General features: G+C 46.2%; 1 protein-coding gene across 13 annotated transcripts in view; it reads right to left on the bottom strand.

Moving 5' to 3' along the window:
• The window catches only part of RIN2 (Ras and Rab interactor 2), a 241,351-nt gene that overhangs the window by 67,427 nt on the left and 154,409 nt on the right, over nt 1–19,515 (bottom strand). For 9 of the 13 annotated variants that reach the window (XM_032248107.1, XM_032248110.1, XM_032248113.1 and 6 more), the window contains one exon: nt 2,670–2,770. The exons of 2 other annotated variants lie outside the window; for them this stretch is intronic. In XM_032248107.1, coding sequence (XP_032103998.1) covers nt 2,670–2,770 — 101 coding nt within the window. Of the gene's footprint in view, nt 1–2,266; nt 2,432–2,654; nt 2,771–19,515 lie in introns of those variants that run through there. 2 more of the 13 variants (XM_032248117.1, XM_032248118.1) reach the window with 2 other exon arrangements.

The raw sequence follows: 19,515 nt of genomic DNA, 5'->3' as shown, positions 1-19,515 counted from the left end.
AGGCCTGTGATTCTGTCACCCATAGAAACAACAGAGGTTTTCACCATGTCACAGCTGTTACAGAGATCGTGTCACTTACGCTTATCTGTCATGTGTAAAAACGAAGCACCTATGCCATGAAAGCTCACACTGAAAGCTCACGCTGAAACACTGATCACTGGATTTCAGTATAATTGTTTTCCTCATGACATCCTATATGTCTTATTTTATGCATTTAACATATTACTCAGAGAAGGAGTCATGGCACAAGAAAAAGTTAAAGATCCATGTAAGCTCAATATTAACCACAAAAGAGCAACCAAATGCCAACACAGCTAGAGTCGTAGTGATTCTAACCTAGGGGACTAGTTCGGTGCTCCGTCTGGTATTCTGCCAACTAAGGAACCATAGCCATTTCGTGGCGACCGCGATGGGGTAGGTGGCTCCCTATCCCAGCTCACACTCACAGTGTACAAAGCTGCAAAGGAAGCTGACTGCAGTGCGTTCCTGCAGCTGTCAGATGTGCAGAGCCAAGGGCCCGGGGGCGCTCGCTACTTCTCTCTGCAGGGGTTTGGCTGAAAGCAACTCTGCTGCCTACTTGTCTGCTTTCCTCTTCCTTCCTCTGCCCATTGGCTGCTGCTCTGTGCCAGGCTGAATTGTGGCCACAGCTATGCTTTTCCTTGATTTTGGAAATAACCAAACGGGCCCTCCTGACAGCTGCATTGAACAAAATGGAGAAATTAAAAGCAAAATCACTGCTTGTAAAAAATCAGCAAGAGACTCCAGCCCAGAACCCAAAACCCTGTAGCTTTTCCCCACAGCACACAGTTTCCACACCGGTCAAATGTGGGCTCTAGCAAGCTCTCCTTCTTAGGAGCGTTAGGAAGATTCAGTAAGTTAGTCACTATAAACGACTTAGAACAGTGGTCGACTGTGATCAACACAACCTATACTGTTAAATAAAGACAACTCACCTTGCTTTTTCCTCTTTCTTTTCTGTTAAAAAAAATCCAAGTAAAATGCCTCTGCAAATTTATAAATTCATGAATTACGCAACATAGCATTCAAAGTGACATTCATCTGGGGAAAAAGGCTATGTGAACTGCTTATAGTTATTATTACATCTAAAAAGGAAAAGATGGAAGGAAGTACTAAAGATTAAGCAAGCTCCCGGCTCTCACTCTAATCTCCACGGAGTCAGGAAACAAGGTCTCAATGGCCCCTCACGTGTTTGGACAGTCCTTCTCACGCCCCTAAAATCCCCCGTGCTTATACACAGGGGAGAGGTTTCCGCTACTCTGTGTCTGGGTGTCTGTCATCTGCAGAGCTTGGGGTTGATCTCACAGAGCTGCCTTCCCTGGCTATGGGAGAAGTCAGTGCCACCAAAGCTCACGTTATGCTATTGTAATCAACCTAGACTCCCAATTAAATTTTAGCTCAACAAGGCATGGGATACAGAAAAATCCCCTGGCTAAAGATCCACGATGTTTGAAACTGCTCTGGAGATGAGGCAGAGAGTCACTACCTGAAAATTGTTGTGCATTTGTCTAGTTTATGGGGAAAAAGATAACGAATTGAAGACTTTCACGTGAAAGTCAAGAGGAATCATAGAATGCTGGGTGCGCTGCCAGGGGCAGGGGGACCCTCTGGTTCACCTCCATCGTTTTGTAGAGAAGGAAAGGGAAGGGAAGGCACAGAGATTTAGCGGGAGTGCCGTTCCCCGAAAGACATCGGGTGTCAAAGTACCACCTTCCAGCTGCAAAGTGCCTCGCTGGGATGGTGCTCTCACCCCTCAGCGTATGGCGGGGAACTAGTCGGGCTGGTTTGAAACTTGCCTGGACAACCAGAACCGTCTGGCTGGCCTGCCTGCTGCATGACTTGCAAGCAAAATCCACTTCATAAATCTCAGCCTCACACGGCTCCAGGCAGCCTCAGCCCCACTTTCTGGGAGAAAGGGGAAGCTGATAATGAATCTGGCCTCCAAGGCACCAAGTGTCTGTGTTTTTGTAGCCATTATATTGTTATCTTGTTAGCATCAAAGTTGGAAGAGGTCATCTCCAACTTGTCACCACCACCCCGACCCCCTGAACTTTGCACCCCCTTTCTCCAGATACAGACCAGTCCCTTGCCACCTATTCGGACAGCGTGCTGTACGGGCACAGGTATCGGCTTCAACAGCACAGCACGCGTCTCCCGTTCGTCTCTAATTCACAACTGCAGCCAGTTTCCAGTCATGGCTCGGCTTTTCAGGTTAATGGTTTTGGAGACTGCTGGGGTTTTTTCTGACCTGAGAATGCAAAATGAGTCCATCCTCTTTAGCTGCTCCCCTGTAAGCCTTCTGGAGACTCACACGGCTACACTGAATTCTACTTTGCACACGCTGGATCCCGCTGCGTTACTGTTTCCATCATTGGGAGTAGGTGGATATGGCACAATTTTAGGTTTCCGGGTTCTGGTGCCAGGAGGAATCGAGAGAGTATAAAGTTCAAGTGCCTTCAAAGTCATTAAAATAAACAAGCCGACAACTAGCTCCTAGGCCACTCCCACCCCCTACAGAGGATCCGTCTAGAGCTGCCACCACACTCCCAGCTGCTGCACTTCTGAGGAGTGACTCCAAGTCAGCCCTTGGCACTGCCAGGGTTCACTGGATCCATCTCGCACACCCATCACCTAACCGTGTCTCTGGTCACCTGTGGGTTTCAGCGGGTTCCAGGCCATTTTCCAGGCTGACATCTGTCCGCACCATCTCCTGTTTCAGTTCTCCGATCTCCGAGGCAATTGTGTCAATGAGCTATTCAAAGACAAAAACAGTATGACGTCAGGAAGCGGAGAGGCGTGGCATGCCCACAGCGCCTGGGGAGCTCAGGCTCTTCAATAGGAACACAGATGATCATCTTTTTCTTTTTCTTTTTTTTTTAAATCTTGGCTTTGTGAATTTCCTCTAGCCAAAGGAAAAAATAAAGGGGGAGGGAGTAGCTTCTCTTCAGAAAGGGGAAGAACTTAGGTTTCGGTATTGTAATAAGGAAAAGAATATGACACACAGTTTGTTAGGTTTCAGTAAAGTGAAAAGGAATATAATATAATACCGGGTTAGTTTCTCAACATGAATATAGACGGGAATAAATACATCTTGACAAAACAGGGCCTCAGTATTCATTTGGCAAGGGAAACCCTCTAAGGGAACCCCCTTTTAAGGATTGAAATTCATACAATTATTATTTTGGTTACAGAAATGAGCTTATTTAAAAGACATAACCAGCTTACACATTGATTTCTGAAGACATCAAAATGATTTTTTGTTCTATTTTTTGCACTGCTGTGGAGAGAAGATTGTTGGGGAAAGAGAAGAGAAAGGACTGAGTGAGGCTGGGGGTGAGTGGGCAGGAGGGAAAGTGGGCCCCAGAGCCATCTAGTGGGAAAGGTGGCCCCATCTCAGATCCCCCCTACCCCTGCTGACTAATGCACCTGCATCTGACCCTTAAGGCCGGTCTAAAATCTTGCGCCCTCCTATTTGCTCATTCAACAGAATCTTTCTGGCGCATACTAGGCACTGTAAGTGTAGAGTGGCACTTTGGGAGGCCAAGGCAGGCGGATCACTTGAGGTCATGAGTTCGAGACCAGCCTGGCCAACATGGCGAAACCCTATCTCTACAAAATACAAAAAAATTAGCTGGGCATGGTGGTGTGCGCTTGTAGTCCCAGCTACTCTGGAGTCTGAGGCAGGAGAATCACTTGAGCCCAGGAGGCAGAGGTTGCCGTGAGCTGAGACCACGCCACTGTACTCCAGCCTGGGAAACAGAGTGACACTCCATCTCAAAAAAATAAATATAATAATAATTTTTAAGAGCATCAAGGGATCCTGAGGCTAAGAAGTTTGAGAAACATGGTTCTCACTAAAGAGAAATGTCTTATCTTTTTTTTTAAGACAGGGTTTCATCATGTTGGTCAGGCTGGTCTTGAACTCCTGGCCTCAGGTGATCCGCCCGCCTTGGCCTCCAAAGTGCCCTGCCATTGTCTTATCTTAAGTAACTTTTATCCCACCCAGAATCTGGGAGGGAAGCTTCATTTGCACTTAAAGCTTATTCTAAAATGTGACCTCACCTATTCACCCTTTATTTTGACAAACTTTTTTGGGCTCCCGCTTCGTGCCAGGCACTACAAATGGGGAGTAAGGCTGAGAAGATCTCAGTTCTTGTGGAGATGAGATTCTGGTGGGGCAGAAAGACCCCAGAATCAAGCACTGAGCGGTTCCGGAATGAAGACAGATGAAGGTAATGCTGCGGGAGCGACGAAGCGGCCACACAGACCAGGGCGGGTGGGTCAGCGCAGGTCTTTTTGTCACTGACAGAGCCTTGAATGACAAGAATGCCATCAAAAGATCAAAGGAAGAGCCCTCCACATGGAAAGAAAGTTCTGAAGGCCAGGAAGGTGTGCAGAAGGAGAAGCAGGCAGGGACCAGGTCTTGCCAACTTTGCAGCTGTTGGTATTCCCCAACTTGAGTGTCCTGTGATGAGAGCCTTTGGAAGGCCTTACGTAGGGGAATGGCATTTTACTTCTGTTTTATGGTCTAAACAGATCCCTTTGTCACTGAGGTGGTTGGAAAGGGCAAGATGAGAAACAGGAAGACCAGTTAGGAGCAACTACAGTGGTCTAGGCAAGAGATGATGTAGCCAGGACCAAGGTGGTAAGGGTGGAAATAGAAAGAAGCGAGGGAATTTCGGTACAATTTGACATAGAAATTGATATCACTTGATGGATTGAATATGGGGGCGGTGGAAAGAGAATAATCAGGGATGGCTCCCAAGTGTTTGGTTTGAGCAATTAATAAATGGCATTGCCCCTGACTGAGATGGGAGGAATTAGACCTGAGGGGGAAACCACGTTGAACTTTGGGCAGATTAAATGATATTTCAGTTGCTTATCAGCCATCAAATAAATCTGTGAAGTAGCTTCTGACATTCTGGATGGAGATTTTTCTACATCTGGAAGTCACTGGCACGTGTGGTTGGCATTCTACAGCATGGTGGCAGGGAGAGATTACCTAAAGAGAGAGGTCAATGGAGAATGAGGCCCAGCAGATAGCTCTGGACACTCCCATGACTTAGAGGCCAGAAGAACGGAAGACAGCCAAGCTCTTTATGCTTGATCAGTACCTGTGACTGCAGTAAGGACGGCAGGGGGAGCTTCCAGAAGCACTGGGGCCTTGAGAGAGAAAATGATTAGGAGATCCTGTTTTATACACATCTCTGAGGCAAAGTTTTTAAAAAAATCTGACAATGCCAAATATTCTAGGATGTGGGAAAACGGGATCCCCCTTGTATTACTCTGTTTTATGTTGCTATAACAGAATACTACAGACTGGGTAATTTATTTTTTTATTTTTTATTTTTATTTATTTATTTTTTGAGACGGAGTTTCACTCATGTTACCCAGGCTGGAGTGCAATGGCGCGATCTCGGCTCACTGCAACCTCCGCCTCCTGGGTTCAGGCAATTCTCCTGCCTCAGCCTCCTAAGTAGCTGGGATTACAGGCACGCACCACCATGCCCAGCTCATTTTTTGTATTTTTTTTTAGTAGAGACGGGGTTTTACCATGTTGATCAGGATGGTCTCGATCTCTTGACCTCGTGATCCACCCGCCTCGGCCTCCCAAAGTGCTGGGATTACAGGCTTGAGCCACCGCGCCCGGCCTGGGGTAATTTATTAAGGACAGAATTTTATTTGGCTCATGGTTCTGGAAGCTGGGAAGTCCAAGAACATGACTCTAGCATCTGGTAAGGGTCATCCCATGGTGGAAGGCAGAAGTGAGCAGAGACAGGGAGAGGAAATCAGCCACGCTCATTCCTTTTGTCAGGAAACCATGCCCTCGAAAACTAACCCATTACCAAGATAATGGCATTAATTCATTTGTGAGGGCAGAGCCCTCATGGCTTAATAATCTCTTAAAGGTCTCACCTTTTAATACCATTACAATGGCAGTTAAATTTCAACCTGAGTTTCAGAGGGGACATTCAAACCATGGTACCTCTTACACTGCTGGAGGAATATTCCCCAGAGCCACTTTGGAAAGCAATTTGGCAACGTCCTGCAGGGTTAAAGATACACAAACCTGTATGTGTACTCTAGAGACTAAACTTGCACGTGGGCACGAAAGTGCTTTTGCAAGAATATTTGTTGCACCATTATTCATGAGAGCATGTAAGTGTCCATTAACCGGAGAATGGATAAATTAGTTGGGGTATAAAATGCTACACGCAAATCTTCCCAACACAAAGAAAAAGATACATAAATGGATATCCCAGTTACCCTGATTTGATCATTACATATTGCATACATATATCAAAATATTCTGTACACCTCAGAATATGTACAACTATGGCAACAAATTAACAAATAAAAATGTATCTCAATGATATTTATATTGATAACGTGCTGAAAGGATACTATTTTGTCTATGTTAGGTCTAAAAATATATTATTAGGCCAGGTTGGGTAGCTCATGCCTGTAATCCCAGCATTTTGGGAGGCCAAGGTGGCAGAATTGCTTGAGACCAGGGGCCTGGACAGCCAGGACAGCACAGTGAGATCCTGTCTCTATCCAAAAAAAAAAATTTTAATAAAATACTGTTACATGTTATATTATTAAAACTTTAAAAGCATGCAAAACTGTGCTATATGTTTATGGACACACACACAGAAACAAAGGCTATTAAGGGGTTATAATCCTAACCCAGGGTAGTTGTTACAACTCTAGGCAGGAGAAATGGACGAAAGTGTTCACAGGTCAAGGGGCTCAGCCACACGTGAGATTTTATTTATGTATTTATTTTGTAGAGGCGGTTTCTCACTATGTTGAGCAGGCTGGTCTTGAACTTCTGACCTCAAGCAATCCTCCCACCTTGGTCTCCCAAAGCTCTGGGACTTTAGGCAGATGCCACTGTGCCTGGCAAGATTTTATCTCTTAAAATGAGACAGTGCTGAGTGATGGGTATTTTAGTATCTTGTGTGATTTTCTGAAGGCTTAAAGTACTTTGTAATCAAAATTTTAAGAAAACAAGAAAAAGAAAGGGTGGTGGGTTTGAAAATGGAGAAAGTGAAGGGACTGAAAAGGTGGAAACAAAGAAGGGGTTCAGGGGAGTTTGGGCATCTCTGCTGAAGCCCCACCAGCCTGTGACTAGGCCCTGTCTCATTCTGGACCATGGCTGTGGCCCCAGACAGGAGAGCCGCACACCCCCCAGAAGCAGTGGCCCTGTGAGGGAGGGCCAGCCACAGCCTCTGGCAACCTCAAAGAGAGGATTTTTTCCCACCCCGGCAGGAAGCCCCGTCACTGGGCACATCTCCCTCTCCACACTTGGGTCACCTTCACAACCACCATATTGATTCGAACATTAACAACCGCAAATGGCCTTGATTCCCATTGGAATGGGCACCAGTTGATTCCCTTCAGCCAGGCTGTTTTCATCTGGGTACTACTGCTCTTGCTGCTGCTGTTGGCTGCATCTCCAGACCTCCAAGCCTCCTCGCTTCCTTCTCTACATCTGCCCAAACACAAGAAGCTAAGCTCTGTGGCTGTCACTCAGCAGCACTCGCGTGCCAAGTCACCAGTCACGCCACACCACCTATCTCTAGTGCAGAGGAAGGTGCTGTGATCCCAAGGCACGAGTGTGGACAAGCACAGAGGTGGCACTTGGCTGGATTGCTGTGGACCCTTCTCTGCTGGATGTGGGGACTTTTTCCAGTCCCCCATTTCCCCACCCCACCCCCTGTCAGCTTTTCCCGCCCCTTCCATTCAGTTCTGACTCACCCGTCCCACAGCACAGAGGAGTTTAATCTCACAAATGGACCAGAGTTTAGTGTTTCAGGGCCAGTCCTGCCTCTCAGAATCATGTCTCTACATACACTGGGCCCTTCTCCGGCAGCCCTTAGCATCACAAAACACTCCCTCCTCTCTGAGGATTGGATTGTGTCCCACGGATGGGATTTGGGTGTTGTTTGAAATTGGTTTTGGACAACTTTGTGTTGATATATTTGTTTGTTTCTAATTCTTACGGACTTTTGATTTTACCCTTTATACTTGGTTCTTCAAAATTTCCTTCTTCGAGGGCAGAGATAACTTGTTAACCAAAAAGGAGGCCAGTTTTAATGTCAGCTTTCCCATGTCAAAGCCAATAGCAGATGGTGCTACAGGCCAAGTGCAGTGGCTCATACCTGTAATCCCAGCACTTCGGGAGGCTGAAGCCGGGCTGTTCACTTGAGGTCAGGAGTTCGAGACCAGCCTGGCCAACATGATAAAACCGCATCACTACTAAAAATACAAAAATGAGCTGGGCGTGGTGGCATGCATCTATAATACCAGTTACTTGGGAGGCTGAGGCAGGAGAATCACTTGAACCTGGGAGGCAGAGGTTGCAGTGACCTGAGGTTGCGCCACTGCACTCCAGCCTGGGTGACAGAGTGAGACTCTTTCTCAAAAAAAAAAAAAAAAAAAAACCAACCCACAAAAACACAAAACAACAACCAATAAAAACACAAAAAACTGGTGCTACTAAATGAAGTTTCTCCAGATCCACTTACACAACCCCAGCCTCCAACACATCCTTGTACCTGTGCAGAATTCCTGCACGCACGGGGAGGGGGTGCCTGAACACCTGCAAAGCTGGCGAGTGAGTGCTGCTCACTACAGCCCGGCTCGGCTGCCCAGGAAGTGTGTGGACACCTGGGAAGGTGGTGGGAGAGCCACATGGCTGTGATTCCGTGTGACCAGTGGTTCAGACAGGACACCAGGTTGCCAAGGCACAAAGTAGGTGAGACAATGGTTCTTACATCAAACACCCAGCACAGCTGCATCGGTCCCAGAAAATCCCACAAGCAGCGACAAAGACCCCAACCCAAGGGACAGTTACCTATCCTTATAGAGCACAGCAGACCTCAACTGATACAGCCGGTGCATTTCCTGTGTTTGTTTTTCCCTGCAGGCATGTACAGCAGGACAGAAGAGTGATGTGCTGCCTTTAGAAGCTGGGAGACAGTGGGCTGCTGGCCTGGCTGGGGACTTCTGGGGAAGAAGAGGGGGTGCTGGTGACCACAAGAGGGAGAGGAAGGCAGGCCAGGGGTTGGGTCCACTCCCTTATCCTGCATTCGTGCATAACACACCTTGAGAAGCCGGAGATGTTCACCTGGGTGCTTCTGCATATGAGCTGGCATCCTGGCCGAGGGTGAGAAATAACTAGAAAAGCCCAAGTTCCTTCCCAGCCCTTTGAGGTCACACCCAGGGCCGAGTTCCAGTCTAGTGCGGGAGTCTATAGTAATTTATACTATAACTGTAATCATTCTGCGTAATTTCTCAGTAGGCGGGAACTTATCCAGAAGGCCATTCTTCAAGCAGCAACCTTGTGTAATATCGAGGCAGCCTGGCTTGCAGCTGTGACTGGTGATCCGGCAGCTGGGAGCAGGGGTAAGCATAGCAGCTTTTGGCTCAGAAAGACCTGGCTTCAAATCCTGTCTTGGTCCCCTGTTGGCTCTGTCACCTTGGGTGAGTGGCTGACTCATTTGGGTGCCCTCATCCTTAAACCCCGAAAGCTAAGGCTGATGATATCAAGGGAAGGTCACTGGAGGAATAAAAAGGACGATGAGATTAAAACACTGCAACAGGCCGGCTGAGGTGGCTCACACCTGTAATCCCAACACTTTGGGGGGCCAAGGTGGGTGGATCACCTGAAGTCAGGAGTTTGAAACCAGCCTAGCCAACATGGTAAAACTGTCTCTACTAAAAATACAAAAATAAGTCAGGTGTGGTGGTATGTGACTGTAGTCCCAGCTATTCAGGAGGCTGAGGGAGAAGAATCGCTTGAACTCGGAAGGTGGAGGTTGCAGTCAGTCAAGATCACACCACTGCACTCCATTCTGGGTGACAGACTCCGTCTCAAAAACAAAACAAAACACACTTCAATAGGTACCTAAATACTCTCGAATCCTCTTCCTATTTAAACATCTTTTGACCGGGTGCAGTGGCCCACGCCCATAATCCCAGTGCTGTGGGAGTCTGAGGCAGGAGGATCATTTGAGCCCAGGAGTTCGAGACCAGCCTAAGCAACACAGAGAGAACTTAGCTCTACAAAAAATTAAAAAATTGGCCGGGCTCAGTGGCTCACGCCTGTAGTGCCAGCACTTTGTGAGGCCGAGGCAGGCAGATTGCCTGAGCTCAGGAGTTCGAGACCAGCCTGGGCAACATGGTGAAACCCCGTTTCTACTAAAATACAAAAAATTAACCGGGCTTGGTGGGCACACCTACAGTCCCAGCTACTTGGGAGGCTGAGGCAGGAGAATTGCTTGAACCTGGGAGGCGGAGGTTGCAGTGAGCTGAGATCATGCCACTGTACTCCAGCCTGGGCAACAGAGCGAGAGACTGCATCTCAAAAAAAAAAAAAAAAGGAGGCTGAGGTAGGTGGCTCACTAGAGCCCAGGAGTTCAAGGCTGCAGTGAGCCATGATGCTGCCACTGCACTCCAGCATGGGTGACAGAGTGAGACCCCATCTCTTAAAATAAATAAATACATAAATAAATAATCTCTTTATATGAATTTCAATTGTTATTAAGCAGAGAACGGATACTAAAAGACATTTAAAATGAATTCATATACTTCCCAGCCAGGAAAGAGACCATTTAATCACCAGCAGCAGAGACCTGGGACTACAAAGTAACAGTGTCTGCGGAGGTATGTGCAGTCTCCCTCTGCCTGTCTGCTCAGAAGCCTCTGATCTCGAGATATTCCCACTAGGCATCAAATTTCCCCTAATAGAGAGAAAAGCTGTTGTATGCTTCTTTGCATGCATAGGAGGCTGCAGGGAGGAGGTAAAAGGAAGGGACCCCAAGTCTTGTTTTCTTTCTTTTAGGGTTAGATAAAAGGAAAAAAAATTTTCTTGAAGGTCAAGTAAAAATCAAACAAGTGCTTACAGCACAAGTCCTGATACAGCGCTCTTCAAATTCCAAGTCTCACTCAGGAATGTTATCAGTGGTTTGAAAAGGGATGTGTTGCTGGTATGCTGAAGACTTAAAACCTAGGGTGTGGGAAAAGTCAAGTCCTTGGCGCCCAGCTATGGAATTTCCAGTCCCCAAGTGCATCAACTTGGCCTTGAGGTGTGGTAAGCCATTTATAATCCCAGAATCAGCTCTGCAGTATCAGACCTACCTCAAGATCCTAAAAAAACACATTACCCAAAAGTTCCCTCTACCATCTGCTTCTGCTTGGCAAAGGAGCCTTCTGGTGTGGTGGGTATCCCTCATGTTGGGGTTTTGCTAAACTAGTCTGGAAAACAATGGGCTTCCTCCAAACTTCCAAATGATCTTTGCCCCCAGGGCCTGTCACCTGGAACACAAAAAGGTAACAGAGGGCTTTTCCCTTCACTTGCAGAGGGACACCTGGGGAATGATGCAGGCGCGTCTTGGGAGAACATTGCTTCTTTTACTTTAACTTTGTGTATTACACCTCCCAAGGGTGTCTCCATTTATATCTTTGAAATTTAATTGTAATTACAAACATCACAAATAAATATATTTTAATTAAAGAACATAAATGATTGTAGTTAAAAGCAATCTCCCTTGACCATCACCCATAATCTCCTTCACCTACTTAGATGTAATCGCTGTTATCAGTTTTGCGTGTATCGTCTTTGTTTTTTTTTTTTTTTAAGACGGGGTTTCACCATATTGGTCAGTCTGGTCTTGAACTCCCGACCTCAGGTGATCCGCCCACCTTGGCCTCCAAAGTGCTTGGATTACAGGCGTGAGCCACCGTGCCCGGCTGTGTATCGTCTTTGAATGGTATCATCTGTGGTTTCTCCACCCAATGGAATCATACTGGCTTACTAATTTCACAAACTGTAATGAGGTTTATCCACATTGATACATGATGCCCTGGTTCATTTGTGGTAAGTGGGAATGGTTTTCCACCATAGGGATATACCACAATCCACATATCCATTGTATTTTGATAGACGCTTAGTGGTTTCCAGCGTTTTGCTCTCACAGGCAGGGCTGTGATGGTTACCTGTGTGTGTGTTCCCTTGTGCACTGTGTGAAACCTCAGAGAAAATGCCGGGGCCTATGGATGTAGCAGCTTCTGAGCTGGTGCCACATCGCTTCCGGGTGGTTGTGTCCTTCTCCACTGCCCCTGCCATCTGTGAAAGTGTCCACACTACTTGTTAATGATTGATATTATCAAACTTTTAAACAGACCAATCTGATGAGCAGAAATAATTTTGTTTTCATTTGCTCTCATCTGATTATATTTGTATTGTTTATTTCTACTTCCTCTTGCAAAGAATTGCCTTTTCATTCATCTGTTGCCTATTTTGGAGCTTCTTGATTTTTTTTTATTACGTTGCATACGTTGGTTGTGTATATGAATCCACTGTCTGATATATTTCACATATGTTATCTTTTACTGTTTTCCTGCCTTTTAAATTTTAATGATGATAGAATCAAATTTATGAAAGTTTTCATTATGGCTGCTGCTTATTGACCCTTGCCTAGGAAGAAGTTCCTTGCCTTGAAGTAATAAAGTCTCCTTTATTTTCTGCTAAGACTTACACGTATATACAACTTTGTCTGTTTATATATGATGTATTTATTTACTTGTAGCCTTTTCATTCATCTGGAATTCAGTTTTTTGCATGGTGTAAGTCTGGACTAGACAGCAAGGAACAACTATAAGATGGCCAGAGGGGGTTGCCCCCGCCTCTCAAGCACTACACCCTGGGTTGGCTGTGTCTGCCTGAGGCACCTTCTGCAGGCTAAGCGATGTGCCCAGAGGGCACCTTTTTTTTTTTTTTTTTTTTTTTTCTCCAAACTAACCTGAAGGCTGGGGAATGGTGAGAGGAGGGGCACAAAGAGGTGAGGTTATGAAAGTGAGGTTATGGAAGGTGGGGTATGAAGGTGGGGGTATGCAGGTGGGGTATGCAGGTGGGGTATGAAGGTGGGGTATGAAGATGCGGATATGAAGATGGAGGTATGAAGAGATGGAGGTATGAAATAGAACTCTGCCCTTCATTTTTCATTGCAAATGGACAGCAAATGAGCTCAACAGCATTTATTCAAGGTCCATCCTAACCCTATTGGTTGAAGGTACCACCTTACTCAAGATCAGGATATTCTATTTACCAAAAAGCAACATTCACTATCTTTTAATTCCATTTTCTCCTTATATCTCAAATACCAGTTATATAGAAAAAAAGGTAATAATCCCCATCCTCTGAGTTAAGTGAAACGAGTATTTTGTTGTGAATAACTTCATGATTTTAGTTCAAATTGGTAAATGGCAGTATCTAAACGAAATAAACAATGATTTAATATTTATCTATTTTTAAAAATAGAGATGGAGTATTGCTGTGTTGCCCAAGCTGATCTCAAATTCCTGGTTCAAGTAATCCTCCCGCCTTGGCCTCCCGAAGTGCTGAGGTGACAGGTGTGAACCACACCTCTTGGCCAGTTTAATATTTAAAAGCAGAATTTGACTCAAATGCCTACTTGGAATGTTATCATCTCTGCTGCTCTGAGCAGTGTGGCCTTGAATAAATAATCTGACCGCTTAAATTTCCTCATGCTTTAAAGGAGGACAGAATGAAGGCTGTGTCCTGCATTGCTGAGAGTTCACCAAAGTCATACTGGCGGAACCCCCAGCAAGCCAGCATCTTTAGTGTGCTGGTGGAGAGAGGGGTGAGCGACTTATACCTTCTTCCGAAGACAGAAGCGTGAGCAGGATGGCGTAAATGAGTGCTGGAATGTGGGGCGGGGTCCAGGTGGCAGAATGCATTGGCTAATTGTATCTGCTGGGGACACCGAGCTTGGGGCACTTCCTGGGAGCAAGAGGGAGACTCCCCATCTTATGGTACCCATGGGTGCTTCAGTTCCACAGAGACATGGGGTCTGAGAAGCATGGATGGACTTACAGTGGACATAATATTTGAACATAATATTTGAAACTAGCAGAGCCCCAGAAAATTAAGTACCTGGTGTCTCTAGTGATTGGTGCTACCTCCTCGCGGGACCTCAAGGCATTGATGACAAGGTTTCCATAGCTTTGAAGCTCTTGGACCTTTTTCAGATCTGAAAACCCCTGGAAACATCAGGCTGCACAGTCGACTCAATTGAGACCGGCACTTCCATCAGAAGGGGGCTCTTGCACCTCCCGAGAGAGAGTGGTCAGGACGAGAGAACCACATCCCACAAAGCTGGTGGTTCAGGCTGTCACAGCTGGCTTTGTTCGGTACAGAGACCAAGAAGGGCCCCCAGGGTCAGTCCTGGACCAGTGAATGCTGGGTGTTGGGGTGTAAATATCCTAGCTCCCCACTCCTGATGGGGATAATTGAGGCGAGACCTACACTGTCCTCAAGCTCCCTTTAAGACAAACCCAGGGGGCTGGGTGCAGTGGCTCATGCCTGTAATCCCTGCACTTTGGGAGACCGAGGTGGGCGGATCATGAGGTCAGGAGTTCGAGACCAGCTTGGCCAACATAGTGAAACCCCATCTGTACTAAAAATACAAAATCACACACACGCATGCACACACACACACATACACACACACACACACATACACACACACACACACACACACACAAAAGACTGAGCCAGGCCACAAGCGGTGGCTCCCACCTGTAATCCTAGCACTTTGGGAGGCTGAGGCGGTTAGATCACTTGAGGTCAAGACTAGCCTACAAAAATTAGCTGGGCGTGGTGGCGAACGCCTGTATTCCCAGCTACTCTGGAGGCTGAGGCAGGAGAATTACTTGAACCCAGGAGGCAGGTGAGCTGAGATGACGCCACTGCACTACAGCCTGGCGACAGAGAGACACTCTGTCTCAAAAAACAAAAACAAAAACCAAAAAAAAGAAAAAGAAGGACCCAAATTTACCTTTAGGGGACTTCACCTGATATTGGACCTCTGATCTCTTTCCCTCGGGCTCCAACCCCCACTCCACTGTGCGTTTCTCTTGGGAGCACTTCCTTATTTTTTTTTTTGTTAAAGATGGGGTTTCACCATGATGGCCAGGCTGGTCTTGAACTCCTGACCTCAGGTGATCCACCCACCTCGGCCTCCCAAAGTGCTAGGATTACAGGCCTGAGCCACCGCGCCTGGCTGGGAGCACTTCCTGATAGCCACTTTCACACTGTTCTTCAGCTCTGGGCCTGTTTCTGGGGAACCTGACTTAGGACACCCCCCCAACCTTCCTGCTTGACCTCGCTTTCACCATTGGAAGCTGATGAGCCTGTCTGTAGGTTCTTCCTGGAGCCAGAGGTACTCCCAAACGCCCTCACCTGGATGCAAACTCTACGGAGCAGGAATGCTGCCCTTCGGTTCACTGCAGTCTCCTCTGCTCAGAACAGTCCCTGGCATGCATGAGCTGTTGAGTGAATCAAGTGCTCTTCCCTCTCTGCCTTTTTCTTGGTGACTTCTCTGTTCATTTTCCTTCTAGGCAGGGGGTAAATCAGGACAGGGAGGAGGTGGAGCTTGGATCCAGTCCATTATAACCTCAGCTGGACTGATGGGGAAGTCGCTGACATGTGGCATCCACAAATATGAGACTGCTCCAATTTTCAATAATCCACCACCAGAAAACACCAATGAGTTTGCACATCCAGGAGGCAGTGGTTCTCTTCTGATCCCCGAGGAAGTTCTCACTGAGTGTAAAATGTTTGCTTTCAAACAATGAATAACTAAACTGTAAACTGCTCTTCTTGACATACAAAAGAGATGAGTGAGCTCCACTTTGCCAGGAGCTCCTTACCACATGTGGAATTGGCTGTGAAGGGCCAAGAGGACAGCCCTGTTTAGGGGCACTCTGATCAGTGGCACCCTCCGAGGCTTAGCCGAGCGGTTTTTTTTTTTTTTTTTGAAAGAAAAGAAAAACTATGTTTGGGCTGGGCTCACACCTGTAATCCCAGCAGTTTGGAAGATAGAGCAGGTGGATCACTTGAAGTCAAGAGTTTGAGACCAGCCTGGCCAACATAGTGAAACGCTGTCTCTACTAAAAATACAAAAATTAGCTGGGTATGCTGCACACCTGTAGTCCCAGCTACTCAGGGGCTGAGGCAGGAGAACTGGTTGAACTTGGGAGGCAGAGGTTGCCAGTGAGCTGAGATCATGCCATAGTGCTCCAGGCTGGGCAACACAGTGAGACTCCACCTCAAAGAAAACAAAAACAACTGTGTTTGAAATCACACTGCAGAGCAAACACTCTGATACAGCCTTCAATTTGGTCCATGCTCATGTAGTATCTGTCGTTCAATGTCTGAAATACAAAAGCAGCTTCTGTGGCTTCATCGTGAAACAGTCCTCCTGCTGAGGCCTTGATCTACCGCATCGGTTGTCTGAGGCCAGTGTTGTCTTAGATTACTCCATGACCTTTAGATTATTCAATGACCTTGGAAGTCACAGGCACCATACTCCTGCCTGTGGCTTTGCATTTTTGGGTTCAGTAATGAGTGAAATGACTGAAGCACCACGAGGGGCGAAGTTCTTTCTAAGAGTCGTCACCAAGGCCTTCTGCAGCCTCAGTTTCAGCATTGGTGTTTTCAGTTAGATCTTGCATCTTTTGCTTCACATTTTTAAGAAGTGTTTACAGAGTACTTATTAAGCATCAGGCTTTGAGTCTACAACAGGGAAGAAAAATACACAATGTGCACCTTTTATTTATTGATTTATTGAGATGGACCCTCGCTGTGTTGCCCAGGCTGGAGTGCAGTGGCGTGATCTCGGCTCACCGCAGCCTCCACCTGCTGGTTTCAAGCAATCCTCCTGCCTCAACCTCCCAACTAGCTGAGATTACAAGTATGTGCCACCACATCTGATTAATTTTGATATTTTTAGTAGAGATGGGATTTCACCATGTTGGCCAGGCTGGTCTCGAACTCCTCAGCTCAAGTAATCTACCTGCCTTGACTTCCCAAAGTACTGGGATTGTGGTACGAGCCACCGCACCTGGTCACAAATCTACTATACTGTCAATTATAACACACACTCTTATTTTATACACCATCAAGAAAAAAAGCCCTGCCACTTTTATACACCATCGACCATAGGATACAAATGATTTCGGAGACAAAAAGTTTGAAAATCTTATAACTGAAATGTGCTGACCTATGTCTTCTTGGAGCTCAAGGTGAAGCGGCCTGCAGTTGTATAGGCTGAATGTTAGTGACTAAGTTAGTGGACAAAGTTGGTTTAAGGTGTTATTCTTTTGCCCAATGACTCTTTCCCAATCTTTGCCCCATTCAGAGACAGCTTTAATGTCCTGTTGATCTCATTAGTGAATTAAATCAATCTTTCGCACACACGCACACACACACACACACACTACATATTTGCATGAAAGTCACATTTTTTCATTTTTTGCTGTTTTCTGTTTTGTTATGTTTTGTTTTGAGGCGGAGTCTGGCTCTGTTGCCTAGGCTGGAGTGCAGTGGTACAATCTTGGCTCATTGCAACTTCTGCCTCCCAGGTTCAAGCAATTCTCCTGCCTCAGCGTCCTGAGTAGCTGGGACTACCGGTGCACACCACCACGCCCAGCTAATTGTTGTATTTTTTAGTAGAGACAGGGTTTCACCATGTTAGTCAGTATTGTCTTGATCTCCTGACCTCCTGATCCACCTGCCTCAGCCTCCCAAAGTGCTGGGATTACAGGCATGAACCACCTCGCCTGGCGTTCATTTTTCCATTTTTTGAAAATTATCCCTGAAGTTTACAGATACCCATGCAAGCTATGGGACCTTAGCCTTGGGTGGGAGGTTGCTTAACCTTTTTGGCTTTCAGTTTCCTTAAGCTTAAAATAGACCAACAGGTTTCCAACGCCTCTTCTGGCTCTAACTTGGTGTCCCCCAGCTGTCCTGCTTCGCCTTTCCGGAATGCAGTGGTGGGGTGTTCCAGTCACATTCACTTCCCTTTTACCATTTCCAGCTTCTTACCAATCATCTTCACCGGGCTTTCCACAGGCACTAGAGAAAGAAGAATGACTTACTCTTTCTGGGAGACAATCTAAATGTGTATGTCAACATTTAAGCATGAAAACTATTGGAACCAGCATTTCTACTTCTGGGAATTTACCCAAAGAAATAATCAGATACATGTAAATGAATGCTTTGGGCAGTAGCATTTATAATAGTGAACAATGGAAAGAAGGGCTAGATGTCGAACAGCCACGGACTGGGTTAATAAGGTGGTACCTCAATATAATGGAATGTTCTTCGGCCTTTAAAATGACGATTCTGATACATATTTCTTGAGATGTACAATATACATCAATATATTGTATGTCACTGTATCGATATAGTGATATGTTATTGAGTGGAAGAAAACAAGTTGTGAAATTGTATTCATGTTCTCTGAGCTCACTTAAGTAATAGCTGTGGCTGTATTTATGTCTACATTTACATAATACGCTCCAATCACAGGCAGGACAAAAATCTGAATGCATCAGCATGAAGATGCTCGCTGGCTTCATTTCTGAGTAGAGCGGTTAGAGGCGGTACAATATAGGTCTCTTTCTTCTTGATACTTTTTGTATTTCATAGTAAAATAGAAGAAAAAGAGTAATTTGATGAATGGAATTAACCGAGAGCCTGGAGTTGGCGGTACAGCAATCAGACAAGTCTCCTCTGGAGCTCCTGGGCTCCGCACTTCAGTACTCTGGACAGGTGCTTACATTTGCCATGTGGACGTGCTGGCAACAGGTCACTTGGTTGGTAGAGTTCTTGGTAAAACAAAGGAAATAAGGCATTCTGTGGATGACCATGGCCCAGCTATTGAATTATGTTCCCCACTCCTGGGCCCCCTCCCTTCCTAAAGCCATGGCTTTGCCATTTGGAGTTGTAACTTACCTACTCCGTCTGCCCTTTTTTTTTTTTTTTTTTTTTTTAAATATATCTGCTCAGTTACACCGCAGGGGCTGACTTCAATATGGAATGGAAGTCGCTTTTCATTTCAAAACATTATGTGTCAAGTGGTTTTCACTTTTCTTGTTGTAAACTCTGGGTTGTACTTTTCTCGTGCCCACTGGTTCTACGCCCCTGTCTCCAAATGCCTGTGAATTTCAAATGCACACAGAGAGCTGGGATCTGTGTATTAAGCAGCATCACCCCAAGTCTTTCCACTCACCACAAGCAGCGTAGGACGTGAACAGGCGCGATTTCAATAAAAAGGCTACTGCTCTAACAACATTGGAAATATTCAGTGAAAGTGCCTTAAACATTCGACAAAATGAGGTCACTGAGGACTCCTCAGAACTTTTCAGATGCTGATGTCCAGGGTGGGTCTCCAGGGCGTGAAAGAAGTGTGCGCGGTTCCCCAGACCTACTGGCTTCAGGATTTTCTGCTGATGATCATTTCTGGGGAGCAGTGGTCTGCAAAATTCTTTTTATTTTTTAATTTTTTGTATAGGATCTCACTCTGTCACCCAGGCTGGAGTGCAGCCTTGCGCTCCCAGGCTAAAGTGATCCTCTCAACTCAGCCTCCTGAGTAGCTGGGACCACAGGTGTGCGCCACT

The sequence above is a fragment of the Sapajus apella genome, unplaced genomic scaffold, assembly GCF_009761245.1.
Source record: "Sapajus apella isolate SASKATOON/1434 unplaced genomic scaffold, GSC_monkey_1.0 scaffold65, whole genome shotgun sequence".
Taxonomy (NCBI): Eukaryota; Metazoa; Chordata; class Mammalia; order Primates; family Cebidae; genus Sapajus; species Sapajus apella.
Note: the sequence above shows the minus strand (reverse complement) of the source record. Positions and strands in the feature narration are given on the sequence as shown.